This window comes from Sceloporus occidentalis, unplaced genomic scaffold (genome assembly GCF_023333645.1).
Source record: "Sceloporus occidentalis isolate IW3139 unplaced genomic scaffold, rSceOcc1.0.p SCAF_73, whole genome shotgun sequence".
Lineage (NCBI taxonomy): Eukaryota > Metazoa > Chordata > Lepidosauria > Squamata > Phrynosomatidae > Sceloporus > Sceloporus occidentalis.
Window position 1 is genome coordinate 724015 of NW_028317053.1, and position 19155 is coordinate 743169.

The 19155-nt window shown below is 40.0% G+C and overlaps 1 protein-coding gene across 1 annotated transcript in view; it reads right to left on the minus strand.

The window, feature by feature from the left end:
• Positions 1 to 19155, minus strand: part of LOC149286009 (protein prune homolog 2-like) — a 115088-nt gene continuing 95933 nt past the window's right edge. Inside the window, exons 13-20 of the mRNA XM_089494527.1 lie at positions 16716 to 16818; positions 13810 to 13941; positions 12244 to 12330; positions 11129 to 11227; positions 8305 to 8340; positions 6046 to 6078; positions 3714 to 3761; positions 1 to 1928 (exon numbers count right to left, since the gene is read on the minus strand). Coding sequence (XP_089350653.1) covers positions 1898 to 1928; positions 3714 to 3761; positions 6046 to 6078; positions 8305 to 8340; positions 11129 to 11227; positions 12244 to 12330; positions 13810 to 13941; positions 16716 to 16818 — 569 coding nt within the window. The 3' untranslated portion in view covers positions 1 to 1897. The remainder of the gene's footprint in view (positions 1929 to 3713; positions 3762 to 6045; positions 6079 to 8304; positions 8341 to 11128; positions 11228 to 12243; positions 12331 to 13809; positions 13942 to 16715; positions 16819 to 19155) is intronic.

Consider the following 19155-nt stretch of genomic DNA (forward strand, 5'->3'; position numbering starts at 1 on the left):
ATTAGGCAGAGATTTAGCATGCAATAATCCCTGCCTCCATCCTGTGTCCCAGCCCTAACCTGTGAGGCTTGAAACGCTTTTAAAATTCATGCGATAAGCTCCCAAGACAGAAATAATGGAGTTGAAAGGATGCAGTTATGCAGTTAAGAGCCAATGCATAAATTCCATGGATCAATAATCCAGGATAAAATTGGTGTGTGTATCTAGGTTGATAAAATTTAATGTGCACAGTAGGCAGATTTTTTTTCCCCTCTGGAAAGGCCATAAGCAGACAGATTGTATATTCCTCGGTATGTCTGGACACATCCACACAACTACAGCTGTCCAGATAAAAAATGCTTCTACCCTCCATATGGGAAAAATACTTTAAAATATTCAAAACAATATATATAGTTGTTCAGCAGTTATGGCTTGGATAATGAACTGCAGAAGACTGAAAACTTGTGTATTGTGATATGTGCATGGAAAGAATGGCAACCATAAGCCTGTGCATTACTACTCCTGTTGTACATAACAGCTACTGATGGTTGATGGTTTATGATGGTTAATAATAATAACAGCTTCAGATGCCATTGATTTATACCTAAATCTACTTGAAACTAGATTTATACAGCAGAATGGTAACGACTGGTGACTTATTAAATTTATTATGTTTCATTGTTAAGTCTATTACCATCACAATTTTTGATTAAATGAGACATATACAACTCATAGCAATCTATATCTGGTCTGTCCAATGGACACATTAGTCACCACCATTTGAAAATCAAGAAATATGTTTCAGAATGTGTATGACTTTCTACTTAATAAAGGGATGGGTGTTTTTCTATCACTGCCTTGTTCTATAACTAGCAACAGATGTTGATCTGATGCTTAGTTGGTGGTGGCAATTGGTACAGAAATTAAATTAAAGCAGAGCTTTTGTTTCTCCTTGCACAGATGTTTCAGAATACCAGCTGGTCCTCTTACCACATGTTTTATATATTGAGACTCTTTTCAGTTTCTGTTCGCATTGCTGTGGGTGCATGATTTCATGCTTCCTTGTAATGGATGGAAGCTTGGATGGAAGCTTCCTGAAATTTCTGTTTTCACGGTTATGGACGCATCCACACAACTATGAAAAAAAAATCCTCTGTCTTATTCATGGCAGAGTAATCTCAAGGGTGGTCCTGCACAGTGTCTGCAATTTAGGCACAGTGATAGGAAAGAAATGCAAACAATGAATGACAAACAATGATGACAACCCCAAGATCTGTGAAATATTAATGGTGCCCCACAAGAGGTGAAGATGCTCCTTTCCCTTCAATAAATATTCTTCCTTCAGATAGAAAAGAAAGGAGCAATCTGTTTCTCCTTGCATGCATATCAGGATCCCTTTGATACACACTAGAAGACTGAAGCACATATGTAAAACATCTCTTGTTCAGCTAGGCACAGAAATTTTAATATACTGAAGACAAAATGGAACTATTCCACCCATTAGTGGAATTAATCAAGCCTGCCAAATCATGGGGGAGGCACATTGATAGCAAAACAATCTGGAATTGAAAAATGCACAATGAAAGCTATTTCCTTATTGCAGGTAACACTTCTGAAGACAAGATTACACAAAGCCACAATCCACATGTCGTTCTCTGTCTGGTAGCAGCAGAAATAGAGCCCCCTTCCTTCCTCTTTACCTGCAAAAGCACTGAATGGCACTGGGAGATCAGAAAACATTGCTTGCAATCTACCAAGAATGTTTCTTGCACAAATAGGCCTCATGGTAATGAATGAGATTTGCGAACAAGAAGATCCTGGGGGATAGTGTAGAACTTGAGAAGCCAAAATGTCCCCATCCTCAAGGCTCAGGCACATCAAACAGAGGAAATGTCTCTTCTTTAGGTTGACAAGAAAATTAGGAATTTCCTTTCAGCTTCATGTCGACACTTCAAAGAAAGAAAAGAAAAGCGTTCAGTACAGTGAATATTTATTGCTATCATGTGCAACCAGGATCTCCTCTAAAGAGCACAGGGCAGCATGCACTCATAGATGCCCTGAGCAGTGTTCTATCTGGCTCCTATTGGACTTTCTTAAGGTTAAAAACTCAAGTCATCTCCAAAATTTGCTAGCCATTTTTTGTATTCCATTAGTGTGCTTTTCATCCTGTGCACTCTTTCTTATGTATGGCCCAATCATCCCAGGGGCTGATTGTAGTGCTGTCATTTGAGTCATCTCTTCCCTTCAGTCTCTCAGTACAAGCAAGCGTGCAATCAAACAGAAATGAAACATGCAGAGTGCGATACTCTTATCTAAGCCCTCAGACAGAATCGTGATAGCAACTGTATGTTTTAAGAAAAATTCCAACATCAACTTTGTACACATCATGGCAAGAATGGGTACAATCACCCAAAGGTGAGTTGGTTTCAGTTGCAAATATGAGCATATAAAAACAGATTTTATTTATATATATGTTGAGAAATATTTTTAAAACAGTATAGCAGCAAAGGAATAAACTATGTGAACAATAGTCACAATATCATTTTTATTTTTTATTTTTTAGTAACATTACAATCATGAGCCTCCCTGGGGGTTCTTGTCTCTTATATAAGAGCAAGACAAGAAGTGCTTGTTTGTTGTCAAGTCTTCCATAATTTAAACAAAAATATGTCTACACAAAACAGCTTGCTTTTGCCTCATGAAGCAAAGAATATAGAGACAGCAAACATAGAAGACCTAGACTTTTTATGGAGAGGACTTGATTAATTAAAGACTGACTGATTAAAAAATAGTTTTGTGTTCTTAACTACTGCAACTATTATAGTTTTATGCAATTGTGCAATTCCAGTATTTGCACAAAATCCATTCTCATCAACATGGGAATTCTTGCAGATAAAAGCAAGAAATGTCTTACCATCTCACAAGAAAAGTATGCCATTTTAAGAAAAGCAACAGTTTATATCCCTAGCATTATATTCCAACTCCTTTCTGCTAATGGCAGCATGGCTAATGTTGGAGATGATGTAATTTGTAGTGCAAAATATCTGGAGGGCCGCCATTTCCTCAGCATGGCATAAACATTTAATTATTACATTACTGACAGTCTAGTGCAAGATTGCACAATTTATAGGCCCAGAGCTAAAAACAATTTAAAGACCGGTGTACTTTTCTTCTACACACATGCTTTTTGATCTAGAAGATGAAATTAAAACATAAAAATACTTCTGGTTTTGATGAAAGCATGTTCTATTTGCTTTCCAGACCACAAAACAGAGGCAAATGAAACCAGCTGGATGAAAGGTTTTGGAAAGAATATGAAAGGGTGAGGGGACAAACAAAAAATAAAAATGGGCTGGGTAGACTCCAAAAGTATAACAACGATATTCATCAGTGCAAAACTCCAACATCAGGTCCATTTTGTTTAACTGTTGATTAACGTGTATGGACTAAAACATTCATCTTATTAGCTTGATATTAGGGAACCTTTAAGATGTGTGGATAGAACACACTACTTAATGTGTACCACTGCATTTTGATAGCAAACTGGACAGCCGCAGTAAAAATTAGTAGCTTTTCACCGAACAAGACCTGAGCCTCAGTCTAAAAAGGAGCTTATAAAAAGGTGGATATGGAAAAGACTACCTGGAGTTTACCCAGTTTGTTAGTGTCTCTTGCACTGCATGCTCATGCAGTAATAATCCTATACAATGGTATCTTTAATAGTAAATTCTTACTCCTCCTGGACTGAAGTTATTTCTTGCTCATTAGAAAGACAGCTTGCTCTGAAGGAAAAATGAAAAGCAGTAAACTCTTGCTCTTTTTCTCTCTCATGTTCTTGTTCAGTGTCTGGAGACATAACTCATTTACTTTTAAAGCATAACAAATGCACTGCAGGATAAGCTTTCATGGGTCAAACATACTTCATTAGATGCATGAAGCCTTCATCTAACTGGGTAGGTAATTAGGTACACATACCATTATTACAGAGAAAAGAAGAAAGGCTCCCCAAGGCCCAGAAAAGCAGATGTTGCAAAAATATATTAGCTTTTAAAGGTACCACAAAACTCTTTATTTTTCTGGACTCTTTCAGTTCCTCAAATATGATGAAAAACAGTTTTCTGTTTTAAATATATTAACAACTGAGTTCTAAAGACTGTTGCCTTGGAGTAAGTCTCATTCAGCTCAAAAGGACTTACTTTTGTGGCATGTACATAGGATCAAATTATGAGACAAGCATGTTTGTGCAACTGCATCTTTAGAAGAGGGTGGAAAATATGTTTCATATCCAAAGGTTCTGTACACTGTAAATGGGATAACTTCATGTCTACATCTCTTTGGGTGACTACTGCTGTACCCATACTAGCCGCCACCATCACCACTAGATATAATATAGCTACAAGGCACAGAGGTAGAATATATCTTATTAGATTGAAAGGGGAAAACCATAGGGCAAGATGACTTTATGACATCGTAACACCCTCCACCTATCATGGAGATGACTGGGTTGATGTAATCTATCAAATCTTGTATGTGGCCATCATCTGTTGCACTGGGAGTGCAGAGCGTACACTTTGCTCTAATTGCCTTCCTAAAATGCTACCAAAGCTAATATGGCACAAAGTCATTCTAGGTAAATTCAAATTGGATACAACTTTTGTAACTGAGTACTAGAATTCAATATTGTACTAGATGTACAGCATAGAAATAGCTATTATAATTCACAAAATGTCCGTAGTAGTATCACAAGTGGACCTCCAAGGAAGCAAAGGTTATTTTTTAGGATTGCTAAAGCTCATGCAATTGTTTTGACAGCCAAAGCACAGCCAAACCCCTTCTTCCAGTGTAAAACTATTTTTAGTTTTTGTTTTAAATGTCATTATTTAATGATATTCCTGACAGCATACACTATTGTATCTATCTATCTATCTAGGACTAGTTATGACAAAAGGAAGTCCAGGGGCCCAGTGGGATTATATTCTTTGGGTAGTTCCAGACATTTGTTAAGAGTATTTCAACAAGATCATCTGGTTTTCCAGAAAATCTCTGAACCTTACCGCACAGGGGCTCCACGAAACAGAAGGAGAACGGAACTGAAGGGGCCAAGAATGAGTGAGGAACAAGTTCAGAACAGTTCTCAAAAATCACCTCCTCTGGATTGGGAATGGAAGGGAAGGGAACAGAATGAGTGAGAGACTTCCTGTGCGCAGTAAAAGGCATTCCCCACTTGTTCTGTTCCCTTCCCAGCTCCTTTTGGACCGTTCTCATCCCGTGCCTGGAAATCTGTGCGGTAAGGTCCTCTATTTTCAATTTACCAGTTGTTGCATAAGAGTCCAGTTTAGCTACTTAAATCATTCTAAGCATGTTTGTTTTCATAAAAGTCAGCAATAAATCCTTTTAAAAAGATAAACCATTTTAAGTAAAAAGTCAGCAAAGTGGATCGTTTAAAGAAAACTTCAGAAGATGTCAGTAGAACACATACAATTAGGAGGTAAGTTTCACAGAAATCAGTTGGACCTCTTTTCCATGTGTTTAGCTGTGATACCATATTGTTGGAATTATCAATTACTGAGGAAATGTCAAATTGAACTGCTTCATGTTAAAAAAATTTTAATGTATTTTTATGGCCCACGGAATCAATCTGGCACTCCATGAAATGCCAAGACTCAGGACCAGGGTTTTAGTTGACAAACAGCTGTATTGGGTTTTTGGATTGTCAAAGCATGCAAACTATGTAAATTATGGCTCTAAAATATTATATCTTTGCTATAATGATGAAGACTCCATGGATCTTGTCAACAGTGTGATGTATCTACAATTTAATACAGTTTGACGATGTTCTCTGTTTGAACTGCAGCTCCCAAAATTCCTGAGCCAATGTGGCTACAGAGGTTTGGTTTTTTAAAGAATTCTTCCAAGCTTTGATCTTATTAAGCTGCAACCACATAGAGGTACTGCATATTTTGAGGGACAGTTAAGGAGTGTATTTCTCAGTAGACAGGGATAAATGATTTTCCTTCCAGTGAGTAGAGAAATATAATTCCATTGATTACCAGAATGCTGTCTTACTTTGCTGATGCTTCTCTCAGCTCTTCATCCAGTCTGCAAGAGTAAAAGTTTTTGATGTTTCAGGGGTGGGCAGGAAGAAGCAGCAAGCAGAGCATAAGACAAATGCAAGAGGAAAGCAGAGCAAAGATCAAGCAAGGTACAAAAGAGTAAATATCGTTTCTTTCACTTTCTCCCCTCTTCTCTCCAAATTTGGCTTATCAGGGGACAGGCATGTAAAGCTGTAGCAAGGGTCTGGGCATGCATGCTTTACAAAGCTGGCAAGAGTGCTTTGACTGAATAAGCTGAAGTTAGGTGTAGATCAAGTCACAATAAGTTTATTTCCAGTTTAGCAGACAGGCTACAGAGCTTGGAGAAACTGCATTTTTGGACTACAACTCCCTGAATCCTCAGCTAACATGGCCACTGGACATGCAGGCTGGGTACTTTGAGGATTATACTCCAAAAAGTAACTTTTCTCAGCTCTTTATGAACATATAGCTGTACTAGTCTTTTTCAGTATTTTAAAAAAAGGGGAGGGACATAACTGTGACAGTTATTTAAAAAATTATTTTAGCACAGTTGTGAACTACAGTCCACTTCCTCAGTGGCACAGATGGTGTACAACATTCAAGCCCCAGTATTACAAGCACAGCTACACAGTTTCAGGGATAGATGTGAGATGAGACAGAGACAGAGATAAGGCAGCTGCCCAACTCACCTGGCCAGCCATGTTGCTGCTGGGGGGGAGGCCACTGGCCAAGGGAGCCTCCAGGCCCGGCAGCCCAGCATGCCTCTCTCTGGCATGGCCAGGCTCCCGTTGGATGGGGGGGCGGAAGGGGAGGCACCTGCCCGGTGCCGAGACTACAATTCCCAGAGGGTGCTGTGGTATGAAGTGCCACTCTATTGGCTGGTCTCACAGGCGTTGGCACCTGTGATTGCTTGAGAGGGCCAGAAGGGGTGGAACTTCCACCCTTTCTGGCTCCTGATTGCCTCACAGGCCTATTTAAGGCCACATGGTTTCTTGGGATAGTGCCATTCCAGCTCGGCTCTTCCCACCCTCCCTCCCTCTTATTGGGTTCAAGGGAGCTATGCTGTTGCAACTTTCTGGGCACGGTAGCATAGGTCTTTGATCTGGTCTGCGTGGTTTCCAGAGCTGCGTAAGACTGAATCGGGAGTCCAAAGGGACCTGGGATACTGGGAGCATTACAGCTTTGCCATTGCATGGGCAACACTGATTCAGCATCCCCCAGTGAGAAGGGTAGAGATCTGTACATGTGATCAGCTGGTTACCAGAGATGCAAATGGGCAATTAACCAGTTACCCCTTTGTCATCCCAAAGCTCGGCCGTGACCAAGCATAATGGTTCATCATCATTATCGGATTGGTCAATGACAGATCCAGGCCTCATACATTTCACCTGTTGTCAGTAAAGTTTTGGCCTTTTCCTTCCAATTGGGCTTAGTGTGGTCTTTCTTGCTGGCAAATGACAATTGTATGACTGGTCATAAAACCTTGAAAGGGCTGGTTTAGAATAAACATATTGGCATCTGTAATGTAAAATACAGGTCTGCTAGGTTGCTAATTGACCTGGAAGAAAGAAAATTCTATTGAAGGCAGAGGGTTTTTCTTGAAGAAGAAAAAAATTATTATATTCACAACTTGAATGAAAAGCATCCTATTAATATATGTAGTGTGCCAAGAAGCCCATTATTACTGTCCAGTTCTTTGATCAAAGGCTGGAAATAGTGAATGTATACCAATTTAGCTGTTTTCCCTCATATTTTTCCTCTTGAAATTCCTTATTTCACCACAACCACTTTGAGATCAGTTAAAGAGTGTCCTGGGAGACTGAAGCGCTCTTGCATTAGTGGTTGTATATTGCCATTTCTGATGTCCATTTATTCTTTTGCATAAGGCTTGCCAGTTCTACTTATGTAAAATAGAGAAAGCCATTCCCAAACTCTGCATGAATTCAGAGACTTGAATATTGTGTTCCATCAGTGCCTTTGGAAAAGTGGATTTTTATGCATGAAAGTTCATGCTAAAATAAACATATAAATTTTAAAAATGACATAACACTACTATCCCCCCCCCCTTTTCCTCAAAGGTATTTCCAGCTATAAATAAAACTGATCTCAGTAGCCCAGAAGTGGAGTTTCAATGCAAAAAACTATAGGGTATGAGATTTCTAGTTGCTGGAATCCTGAAACAAAAGATTTCTCATACATCTTCACTCTTTTAGAAACATCAGCACAAGCTGCAGCAGAGTAAGAGTATTACCTTACTCTCCTCTGAAAAGACCTGTCTTCATCATACCTTGCAAGATAAAAGTAAGTGAACGACAAAACATATGAGGTCAAATAATATATACAGTTGTTGTATTTATCCCAGATGTTCACTTCTCCATGCAACTTATCAAGAAACCTTATTCTCAATGTCAAGTGGTTTTAACACAAAGTTGTAACTGATAACCTGCAGCAATATGGAATGTCCTTTTTGCTGTTTTCTCCATGACAGCTTTGAAAATCAGAGAATGACTGGTCCAAACGAATGAAAGACAAGGAAATCATTTGTATCCTAAAGAGGCATTTTGTTTGCTTTAAAGTCTCTGCTGAATTATACACTTCGACCAGCAGGAGAGAAATTTGCTGGACCAGCAGAGACTTACGCGAAAGCAAGATTTTATATATGCAGCTGAAGTGAATGCAGAAATATATTAACATATACATTTGCATCCACACAGTTATGCTCAGCTAGACTTTGTTCAACTGGCTGGAGGCCTGTTTTTATACATGTGGGATTATAATGCTCATGGCTCAAGCTTGTAAGGGCCAAGAGCCCTACTAAGTATCAATGCCACAAGTTAAGATATTTTCAAAATCTGATTTGGTGATTCAAGTATTTGATAAGGAAAGAAGTGGTCTCATTTTCATAATCCTTACCCTTCCAGAATACAGCAGGAGTGTATAAATTGCACCAATATTAATAGTGGATATGATGATGTTAAATAGTAACTTTAAATATCCTAAACTAGTTCTTTCTCAGTGCCACTGGAATTGCCCCAAACTGGAGCATAGTGGCTGTTCTTGGAGATTCATCTAAATTTCAGTGGACAATTGACGGGAATACCCTGGAACAAGTAAAAGTTTTATGTACCTGGAACTGATTTTCCATCATTCCCTGACATACATATTTTATTGCACTGTAGTCTTTATAATCAGAGTCAACAAGCCAAAATCTATCCATTATTGAGTAAGACAAAAGGAAGATCAGACATTTTTATGTAAAATTCTTGCTGGAAGATAAATGTCTGAATGTCATTCTTGTAGTTGCCAAATTTCTCTCTCACACAGCTAGGATTAGAAACCTCTATGTACAAAGGGACAGTTAGAGTTGAGCAACTTCCATTATTCTTGTATTGGTGTGGGAAATTTTATTTTTGGGAATTTGATGACATGTATATTTTGACTGAATGCTTAAATTTTGGGTCTATAGACTGTAATAAATTATGAATGAATAACTGAGGTTCATCCAACCCATCCTGCCTTCACTGTTTCCACTGCATTTCATACTGTTCTCACTGATAATTTTCAGACAGAATGTAACAAAATACCCATTTCTTCTGATGACGAGTTCTTGGACATTAGCCAACATCTTTTATGGTGTTGTTTTGTACTCTGGATTGTTCCCTGTTCTTTGTGAGGGAAACTCTTTAACTCATGACAATGAGAGTTTCTCCATTTTAGACAACGTAATTAAGAAGCCCCAAGCAAGAGACAGGCATATCTGATGCAGACTGCAAAATTCCTAGGTGAAGACTTTCAATTGATGCAGCATAGCTATTAAGGTTTATAAAGCACAGTATTGTACATTGCAAAGAGTGAAATATGAAGAAGTAAGAAAATATCTGGGGGGGGGGGGGGTTGCAACAAAAAAAAAAAGTATTGAGATATTAACCTTTCTTCTGACTAGCAATTTGCCACATGAAGAAAAATATTTTTTCATCCAAACATCAGTTTGCTATACCAAGCAATGGACCATCTTCATTCAGATGCCATCTGCCTCAGGTGATTATTTGTCTTTATATTGTTCCTCAGCAAAGAATAAGAATCTTTTGAGAGTGATAGTTTGGAATATTGAAAATTCCATCACTTTGTCAAAAATTTGTCACAGCTTGCATGTGTCAAATCCATTTATCAGCACACTGCTGAAAGTTGCTTGAATAAAGAATGCCCCTTGATTTGTAATATGGGGTTTCTTAATACAGCATGGCTTCAACTTTCCTCATTTTAATGATGAAGAGAATAAAATGTTGAAATATGAGTAAACTTTTCTCCATATTGTCAAATTATCTCAAGGGGAAAAAAGTGGGGGGATCCACACCATGTTTTCTAAATAATGGGTTGGCTCTTCCTTTTTTCCCTCCTCATCTTCCCTCTGCCTCCTCTTTGCAGGCAGGAGCACACCTTGAACACAGATCTTCCCCAAATGGTTCCACAAGCAGAGAGATAAGGAAAGCCAACATTTCCTGATTTTCCCCTCCCTCTGCAGCCACAACACAACTCTCCCTCTACTCTGAAGACTTCCCCAGTGTTCCAGAGCAGATGTCTTTTGTGAGGGAGCGAGAATAACTCATAGTCATCTCCTCCACTGTTCCATCAGGATGGAAAGTCTCTGATAAGATGGAAGGAGTGCATCCATTCATGGAGAAAAGATTCTGGATCCAAGAGACTCTGTCTACTGTATCTCATACCATCCTCTATAGAACTTAGGAATGGATGCTCCCCATTTTTAGTTTTGCTAATGAAACCATTGCAAAATGTGCAGCTGGTACTTGGAGCTATGAAAAAACCAACAGAAATATGAAATAGTGCTCTTAATTCTTAATAAAGACATCAATCATTTCTAATGTTGACATCCTAAATGTTCAACATTATGTACATACACTTTTCATTTCTGTTCCAAATCTTGTATGTTTTGAAAATATTAGCAATAATTAATTAGGAAAATCTGGTTTTGAAAGACATAAACAAATCTCCCTAAAAATATAATAGTTCTTTAATTTCAAGAGGCAACATATCTCATAATTACTTTCATCACTTACTTGACAATACTTTCTGGGATATTTACATATTCCATTGGAATTAGTTCACTGAGCTCTGCCAAAGTGCTGACATATTGTATCTTACTGCTGAATTTTGAGCTGGAACACAAAAGTACCTTTAAATAATTAAGCAACAGACACATACAAATGTGCAAGAAATGCATATCATTTTAAGTCTAATAATTCACTCCACACTCAGTAACAAGTAGCTAACAATGCAGCCCTATGTATGTCAATTCAGAAGCAAGTCGTAAGAAGTTACAATTAGTCAATGGAACTTATTTTCAGGTAAGTGTGTATAAGATTATAGTCTAAGGGGCTCGACAGACCACCCCGAAAGGGCAGGCTGGAGCTGCCCATTTTTACTCCTGATGGAAGCTACACCAAACAAATACCATGGCTTCTATCAGGACTGCTGAAAGCGGGTTCTTTTTAGTTTGTGCAGTAGGCATCATGAGTGCGCCAATGGCACACTTGCACACAGCGATGATGCACGCGCGGTGCTGCGACGTTTAGACACTGCGCCATGTTTGTGTCATCATGGCGGCCTCCATGTGTATAGGGCCATGCCATAATAGCGCCGTCACCATGTGGTAGGGCTCAGGAGCATGCGGTTGCTTTACAATCCCGAGCCCTAAAATTGGCCCCAGACCGCCATTTATTTCACATATAAGCTTCCCTATCAATCAGCATGGTGTAGTGGTTTGAGTGTCGGATTACAACTCTGAAGACCTGGGTTCAATTCCCAGTTCAACCATGAAACCCACTGGGTGACCTTCGGTAAGTCACATGCTCTCAGCCTCAGGGGGAGGCAAAGGCAAACACTCAAACCACTACAACACACTGCTTAGAATTAGCATTTCTAACCAGTGGACACTGAGGCTGAAAGGGGAGGTTATAGATAAGAAATCTACTGAGAATACAGTTTTTGACAAGGTCTTAGCTCATTGCTCACTATAGTAGCTCTTACACAGGTTCTTCTGAAGAAATGGTTTGATGTCTCCCCTTTAAACATCTTTCCTAATCTCTTTTTTTCCAGAGTGCAAATAATCCTATACAGAAAGACATCTGATTAGGCACAAGTTCAATAATTTTTGCGGTTTCAGTAATGGTACCTTATAAAAGGCCGTGTTACTGCTAGAATTGTTCTGATAAACCAAGAGGGATGGACAATGATGAAGGATTTCAAATTCTTTCTTAACCTGTGTTTGAAAAGAAAATATATTTTAAGCATCTTTAACTTGAATAATAAGACCAAGAAAAATGTCAGTCATGTGCAGATCATATCCATACATTTCCAGGACATGCACTTTTGACAAACAACCATAAATGAAGCATTTCCCCATTGTTCAGTGGTGAGCCAAAATATGTACATTAGTACATATTTTGGACCTGTTATAAGTAACAGGTTTTTTACTTTCATTTTTTAAAATCACCATATGTGTTTTGGGCCTTTAACACTCAACAGAGCTAGAGATAACTGTTGCATTTCTCTTGGGGTTGGCGCTTGGGACCTGCTATTGGAAACACTCGCCACTCCTGAACTAAACCCAAAGTAATCAGAAGTTCACTTCTTCTGTAATCCATTCCCCTTTGGGGGAGCAGAGGGTTGGCCACAAAACAAAACATAGGAAGGTGTCTGTACTTCTGGAAGATTCCAGGAAAAAGTGGGGTTCTATCTGAGGAGGTCTATGGAGGCTGTTAAACTATTTTGGGAATGGTACACAGTAGGTAGGATTAATGATACCCACGTTTGGTTCAGTTCTGGAAATAGCTCAGCAAAAGTGAAACATGTCAATTGAAGTTTTTGCATGTAATGTTGAATTTCGTTTTCTCTGCATAGCACCACTACCAGTCACTCAGTGACTTCAGCACCAGCTTTTCGGTTCACCTGACTTACTAACTAGGGCGGGTTACAGACCGGCAGCCTCCGAGGCCCCGATCCGCCGCTTTCCAGGCTGTGGGGAAGCGGCAAAAGGCCACTTGCAGCCTGAAAAGGGGTGCCCTTGGGGCTTCAAGCCCCAAGGACACCCCGCGGTGGCGGGGAGGAGGAGAAAGGGGCCACTTGGCCCCTTTCTCCCTTGCTTCGCTGGGCGCAACCATCTGAAGGCTGTGCCCAGCAATGCAAAGCGGCGACGCAAACCAGGAAGGAGCTCCGAAACGGAGCTCCTTCCTGGTCCGCACAAAGGGCGCACTAAGCGCCCTGGCGCGGACCGACGACGTCACGTCCGCACCACCCCGTATAGAGGCAGCGCGGTCGTGACGTCATCATGGCGGCCCCCATGTGGAAGGGGAGCCGCCATTTTGTACGGACTCAGTCTGTACTAGGGTTAGGGGGGTGCGGAAGCACCGCACCTTCCTAACCCTAGTACGGACTGACTCTGTACTTTCATGGCGGTTTGTAACCCGCCTAGAAACCCTTTCATACTACACAATTATGGCACTATCAGTTTTACTTTACTCTATCTTAAGGAATTCTGGGATTGGAAGTTTAGGGATGAGTATTGCGAATTCTCCTTCAGAGAGCTCTACTGCTTCACCAAAATATAACTCCCAAGATTCCAAAAGAGGCAGGAGTGGCAGTTGAAGCAGAATCATAGTGCTACAATTGTGTAGTATAAAACACAAAAGAGAATACTGCCCGAAGAGAATATTGAGAAAACAAGCAGTGGTCCACACACCGCCTATCAATCATTTGGTAACATCTTTTCATCCAGCCCAGGCCTGGCATCCTTCTCCTTGGTGTTGCTCCATTCAAGTAAACTACCATATAGTCTTCAGCTACCATGAGCTCCAAAGTGCTTATTACATATCTGAACAGGGGGGAAAAAGAAGAAGAAACAGTTAAGGAAAGAAGGGGGAAGAGTAATAACTTTCCAACTAGTTCTGAATTTAAACCCACATAATGTGATCTTATAACATAAACAGCAATTAAAGTTTCCAGAAAACAGATGGCCCTGAAGGAGTGGCTAATAACTTTGCTCGCTGGGTTGGGGCCATGGCAACTGCAGATTGCCACTCCTTTTTGCACCGCGGAAAGGGCGCCTTCAGTGTTCCTTCAGTGCAACATGTGTAAACACTGTGCCACAGAAACACCATGGTTCTGCTGCACGTGTGGCTGGCCGTGCAGGTTCCCGGAGGACTGGGGACATGCTGCTGACTGAATGACATGCCGTCCACCAGGAAGCCGGCTCTTTTTGACTGTCTGTTTCACCTGTTAACCTGTAATCAACACAATTCTACTGGGGAAAATTGGGACTAGCCCCTTTAGGAGTTTGGGACATTCTTGGTAATTTTGATCTTCAAGGAGGGGGGGGGGGGACTGGAGAGTACAGTAAGGCATGTAAATGTCTGTGCTTGCCTCCTTCACAGGGTTGCTGGGAATTGACTGCTGAGCATGATACGTGGCTGCGGAACATCTTCGAAATTAAAATGTGGACCAGTACTGTGCTTCATCCACAGTATGGTCTGGTTTTAAGACTGACATTTTGCTGCTGTAGAAAGGGTGCTTATTGTTTCACCACTGGGAAATTAGAGTCAGCTCAGGGAAGACAGTATTTGTTTAAAATAAAATCACACTCTACTGACACTTAACAGTAGCAACTAGTACAAAAGCATATATCTGGGGGTTTTCTCTCATGAGTTCTGTCCGCCCACCTGGTTCCGTCCTTCCTACGTTAACCAAGTGACATAGAAAGAAGTAATGGCTAAGCAGCTTCCATGTCCATATAGGGGATTAAGAGCCAGGGTTTACATCTTCAATTATTTTGTATAAACAATTACAAATAATTGGCCTAAATCCAATTGTTAGTCCGTTGAATCAATGAAACCTACATAAGTAAAACGAGTACCCAGCTTGTTGTGGACAACTGGCTTACACATTGTAAACCACTCAGAGACTGCTTAATTCAGTATGAAGCACTACAGAAATGTAAATGTTATTGCTATTGCTATAAATATTGATTTACGAAGTTCCAATTGATTCAACAAGCCTACTTGGACCTGACAACTGGATTTTGGGATACAGTGCTTAATGTGAAACTGTTTAGATTGACCTCCTTGTGTATGAAGTCTGGCCATTGCTAGTGTCACTGGAAGCCTTTATGACATTGTGAACAGCATGCTGTGTATGTTGGTAACAAGTCAGTCATGCACATTCATTAACATTTCTAATAAACCATTACAAAGATTTCCCAGTCTTTCATGATATACTGAAGTCTGACTCCTGCATCTAGTGCAGGGGTGGGAAACCTGGGGCTGGGGCTCAATCTCTCCTGTGATCTCCTTGCAGGCCACACCTGCACATCCAGGAGGACAGCATTTGACATCAAGTCACTTCTGGCCACCATTTACAGCCAATCTGCAGATGAAAATGAGAGCCAAGATCCTGCATTGCCAATATAACTACAACAGTGGAGCTCTGTCATCATAGTTGTCACCACACACAAAAAACTAGCTTTGCAGCCTGGAAGGGCCCCAAGCATTTCCAAGGTGCTGCAGATTGGGGCATTATGAAATGACACCTGCAGCCCTCCCCTGATATCAAGGAGGGAACAAGCAGCTGGAGAGATCCTTCAGGATCCTGCCAAAACCGCTTATCTAAATGTGCCCTGTGACCAGGTTATTGTTGCAGACATCAACCGAAATCCTACTGTTAGTCACAAACACAGTAGAACCACTGAATCAATTGGTTTTACCAATGTATTCACTCACTCATTCAACAACTGATTCAGTGAGTCTACGCTGGGACTGACCAACATGATTCCAACTATTATTTCTAAGCACCCTAATCTCCAGCACTTCAGAAATGCTTAAGCTGGAGCACTACCAGGCTGCAAAAATAGAGGAGGGGGCAGGTGATGTTTGATCATTCAAGACTGTAAACATGAATCCCCCCAGTTACAAGTGCAGCTTATCTCATAACTGCCGAACAGGATGTCAGCTCCGGGTGTGAAAGAATTGTCGGTTTTGGAGATGCTTTGGAAATGGTACCTACTTTGTGGGCTTTTTTGTGTGGCATATTTTTCAGGCTGAAAATCATGCTAGTTTTTTTTAAAGCTTCAGAAACTGTCAAAATGGATGTGGGGGTTCATGTTGCCTGTAAACCACACTTTCCTCACTCCTAATCAAGTGGGTAGGCAGGGCCAAGAACTAGTAAATAGTGTTTGCTGACTTTTATGTATGTGGTCTTGTGGGACAGAATTTTTGACTAATGCTTCAAATGCTCACAGTAAAGGAAAATTCCCTGGATTATTGGCAGTGCAATGAAACAAAATAAATCAATAAGCTAAAACTGGTCTTGGTCAATCAGCTTTGGGTGATTTAAACCTAAAACAACTAGCAGAGATGTATGATAAACTTTGGTGAATAATCACAGTAGGGCATGAGGGTGACTAGCACGTTCTAATTTTAGTTTGTTTCAATGTACAAATGAAAGATCTGGTTCAATGAGATTAAATGTCAAAAAAGCATATTCCGGAGCTTTCATGTCACATTTTAACATACAATTTATCTCTTGCTTAAACAGTAGTTACAAAGTTACAGGTATAAATTCTCAAGACTTGACCCCATTCTTCCCATCACTCACAGGAAAAGGTTTTCCATGACATAGTGGTAATCAGTTCGGCTGCTGTCTGGTAGAAAACATGCAGCAAACACAATGATGGCATTTAGACCATCACCATAGTATCCTATGGAGGAGACAAAAATGCATTTAACAAAAGATGTTTAACAGGGCAAAGTCAAGAATACAATCTGGCAGACTACACACATTACATCTATTTATCTGAAATCTTAAGAGACAGTGTACCAGATTGCTATCGTCAAGTCTCAGACAGACCGATTGTTATGATACTCTTCTATATAGAAAGGCTATCCTGTGGTAGCCATGTTAGCCTTAGAGCAAAGTACAATAACATCCCAGAAACAGTGATACCTTTATTAGCCAAGCAAAATGCACAAAATACACGATGAAAGCTTTCAAAGGTGCTGCCTGATGAAGAAGTCAGTTGAACTTTGAAAGCCAGCCTCATGTATTTTGTGCATTTTGGTTGGCCAATAAAGGTGTCACTCTTTCATGGATGTTGGGTGTTATTGTACTCTTCTGTATAAAGTGCAAGAAAAGAAGACACAAAAATCTACAGCTCTTTAAGCAATGCAATTCTGATAGCTCAAAACTCCAACACAAAGTTCCAGTGCCTACACACTGCAGATACAGACAAGGCTGCCTCAATTCTCATGAGAGCGACAGCCATTTTTGTCAGGCCATTTCCAATCAGTTATTACTTTCTGAGGATCGTTCTAACTGCATATATATCTGGAAGGGGCTGTTTCATACACTTCAGACCTCCATGTCAGCCTAACCCAATTGGGAAATAGATACCTCTTGTACAAACCTCAGCTTCCATTCAGTAGGCTAAACACTAAACTGCCTAGAATGAATGCTAAATGAAAGCAATGGTTAACAAAATAAGATACAAGAGCTGGAAACAGAGAGCTCATATGTATTAAAATGTACCAAGATACCAGTTTTGGTACATAGTGAAACCTCCAGAGACTATAATATCTTAGTATGAACTGGAGTAGACAAGATGAGTGCAGAGTGGTTAAATAATTGGATTCACCCTCTACTTCATGCATCACCTTCTCTGCCATGCCATCATAAGGGTAGAACAGTTGGTTGAAAGGCCATGTTAGTGGCTACTGGTACAGAAAACATCAATTTATGATTTTAGTGGGCCCACAAAAGAACAACAACAAGCCTTCAGACAGGAATTAGGAAGAATCATTTTAAATCTATTAAATATTGGAGATTAAACAAGAATTTCATTAAGGAAGCTACACATAAATATAGCATTTACAATAATCAAATGTATGAGCAGACAGATTATGCTACAGGCTAACACTCCCCCCCCCCTTTTTTTTTAAAACCCAGACTTTCACTTCTTGTATGCCTATATGGGTTTTCATTGCTTACATAAATGAGCAAATCCTCGGCGACTCACAATGCAATTTCCATCATATGCTGCTGTCATAGGCGCTTCCTCCAAATTGGCCCTGAGCCTGGCAGAGTTTGTGCACTTTGGCAGATGTGGTTCTACAATTACACAGGCCCTCTTTAATCCTGCCAGCCAGTAATTCCATTTAAAGCCAAATAATTATGTACAATGTGGCATTTTTTTAGTCACGCTTAACATAAATAAATTATAACAGGCTACTGGGATATATATTTTCGTGCCTTCTATTATGCTTATTCATTCAGTACTAAAACTCAGGAAATTAATTCAGGTTCTTGCTTGCCTGGAAGATTTCCCTGCTAATCTCAGAAGCATCAGAATTGGCCATGGATAACTGGTTGTGCTCAGGACATGCTGAAGAATATTCTTTAATTTGATGTCATGTTCCAGGACTTCAGGTCATACATTGTAAAGAACTACTAAGAACACTAACCTCTACCGAGCCAAAGGGAGAACAGGGAACAAGACCATTTGTGGCACAATATTTCCTACCATATATACTCATATATAAGTCGACCTCATGTATAAGTCAAGGGCAGGTTTGGGGGCCAAAATTATGGATTTTGATATGATCCACGTATAAGTCGAGAGTAAAACTTGAAGATATGTAACAAAATGTAAAGGTCAAGGAAAATAAAAATGATGCCAAAGAATTTACAGAACTCTGGCAGGCATAACAGTCTGTACACACCCTAAACGCTGGATGGATGAGAAGGGAACTACAGTAAATGGTGGCTGTTCAATATTGGGGGGGGGGAGTAAACAGGTGTGGGCAGGGCTAAGCAAAGACACACACCTATTCTCTCAGCACTCCATTGAGGCGAAGTGCCTAAAAGCCATTGCTGTCACAATTTTCCTACCAAGGCATTCAAAAAAGTCAAAAAAGATTCTGTTTCTAAAAGGAATTCTGGATCTGGAAAACTGAGTATTTTAAATAAAATTATTTAATTAGTCATGGAACAATATGTCCCATGTGATAAATGTATTGCTGCTACCATTACAGTACAGACC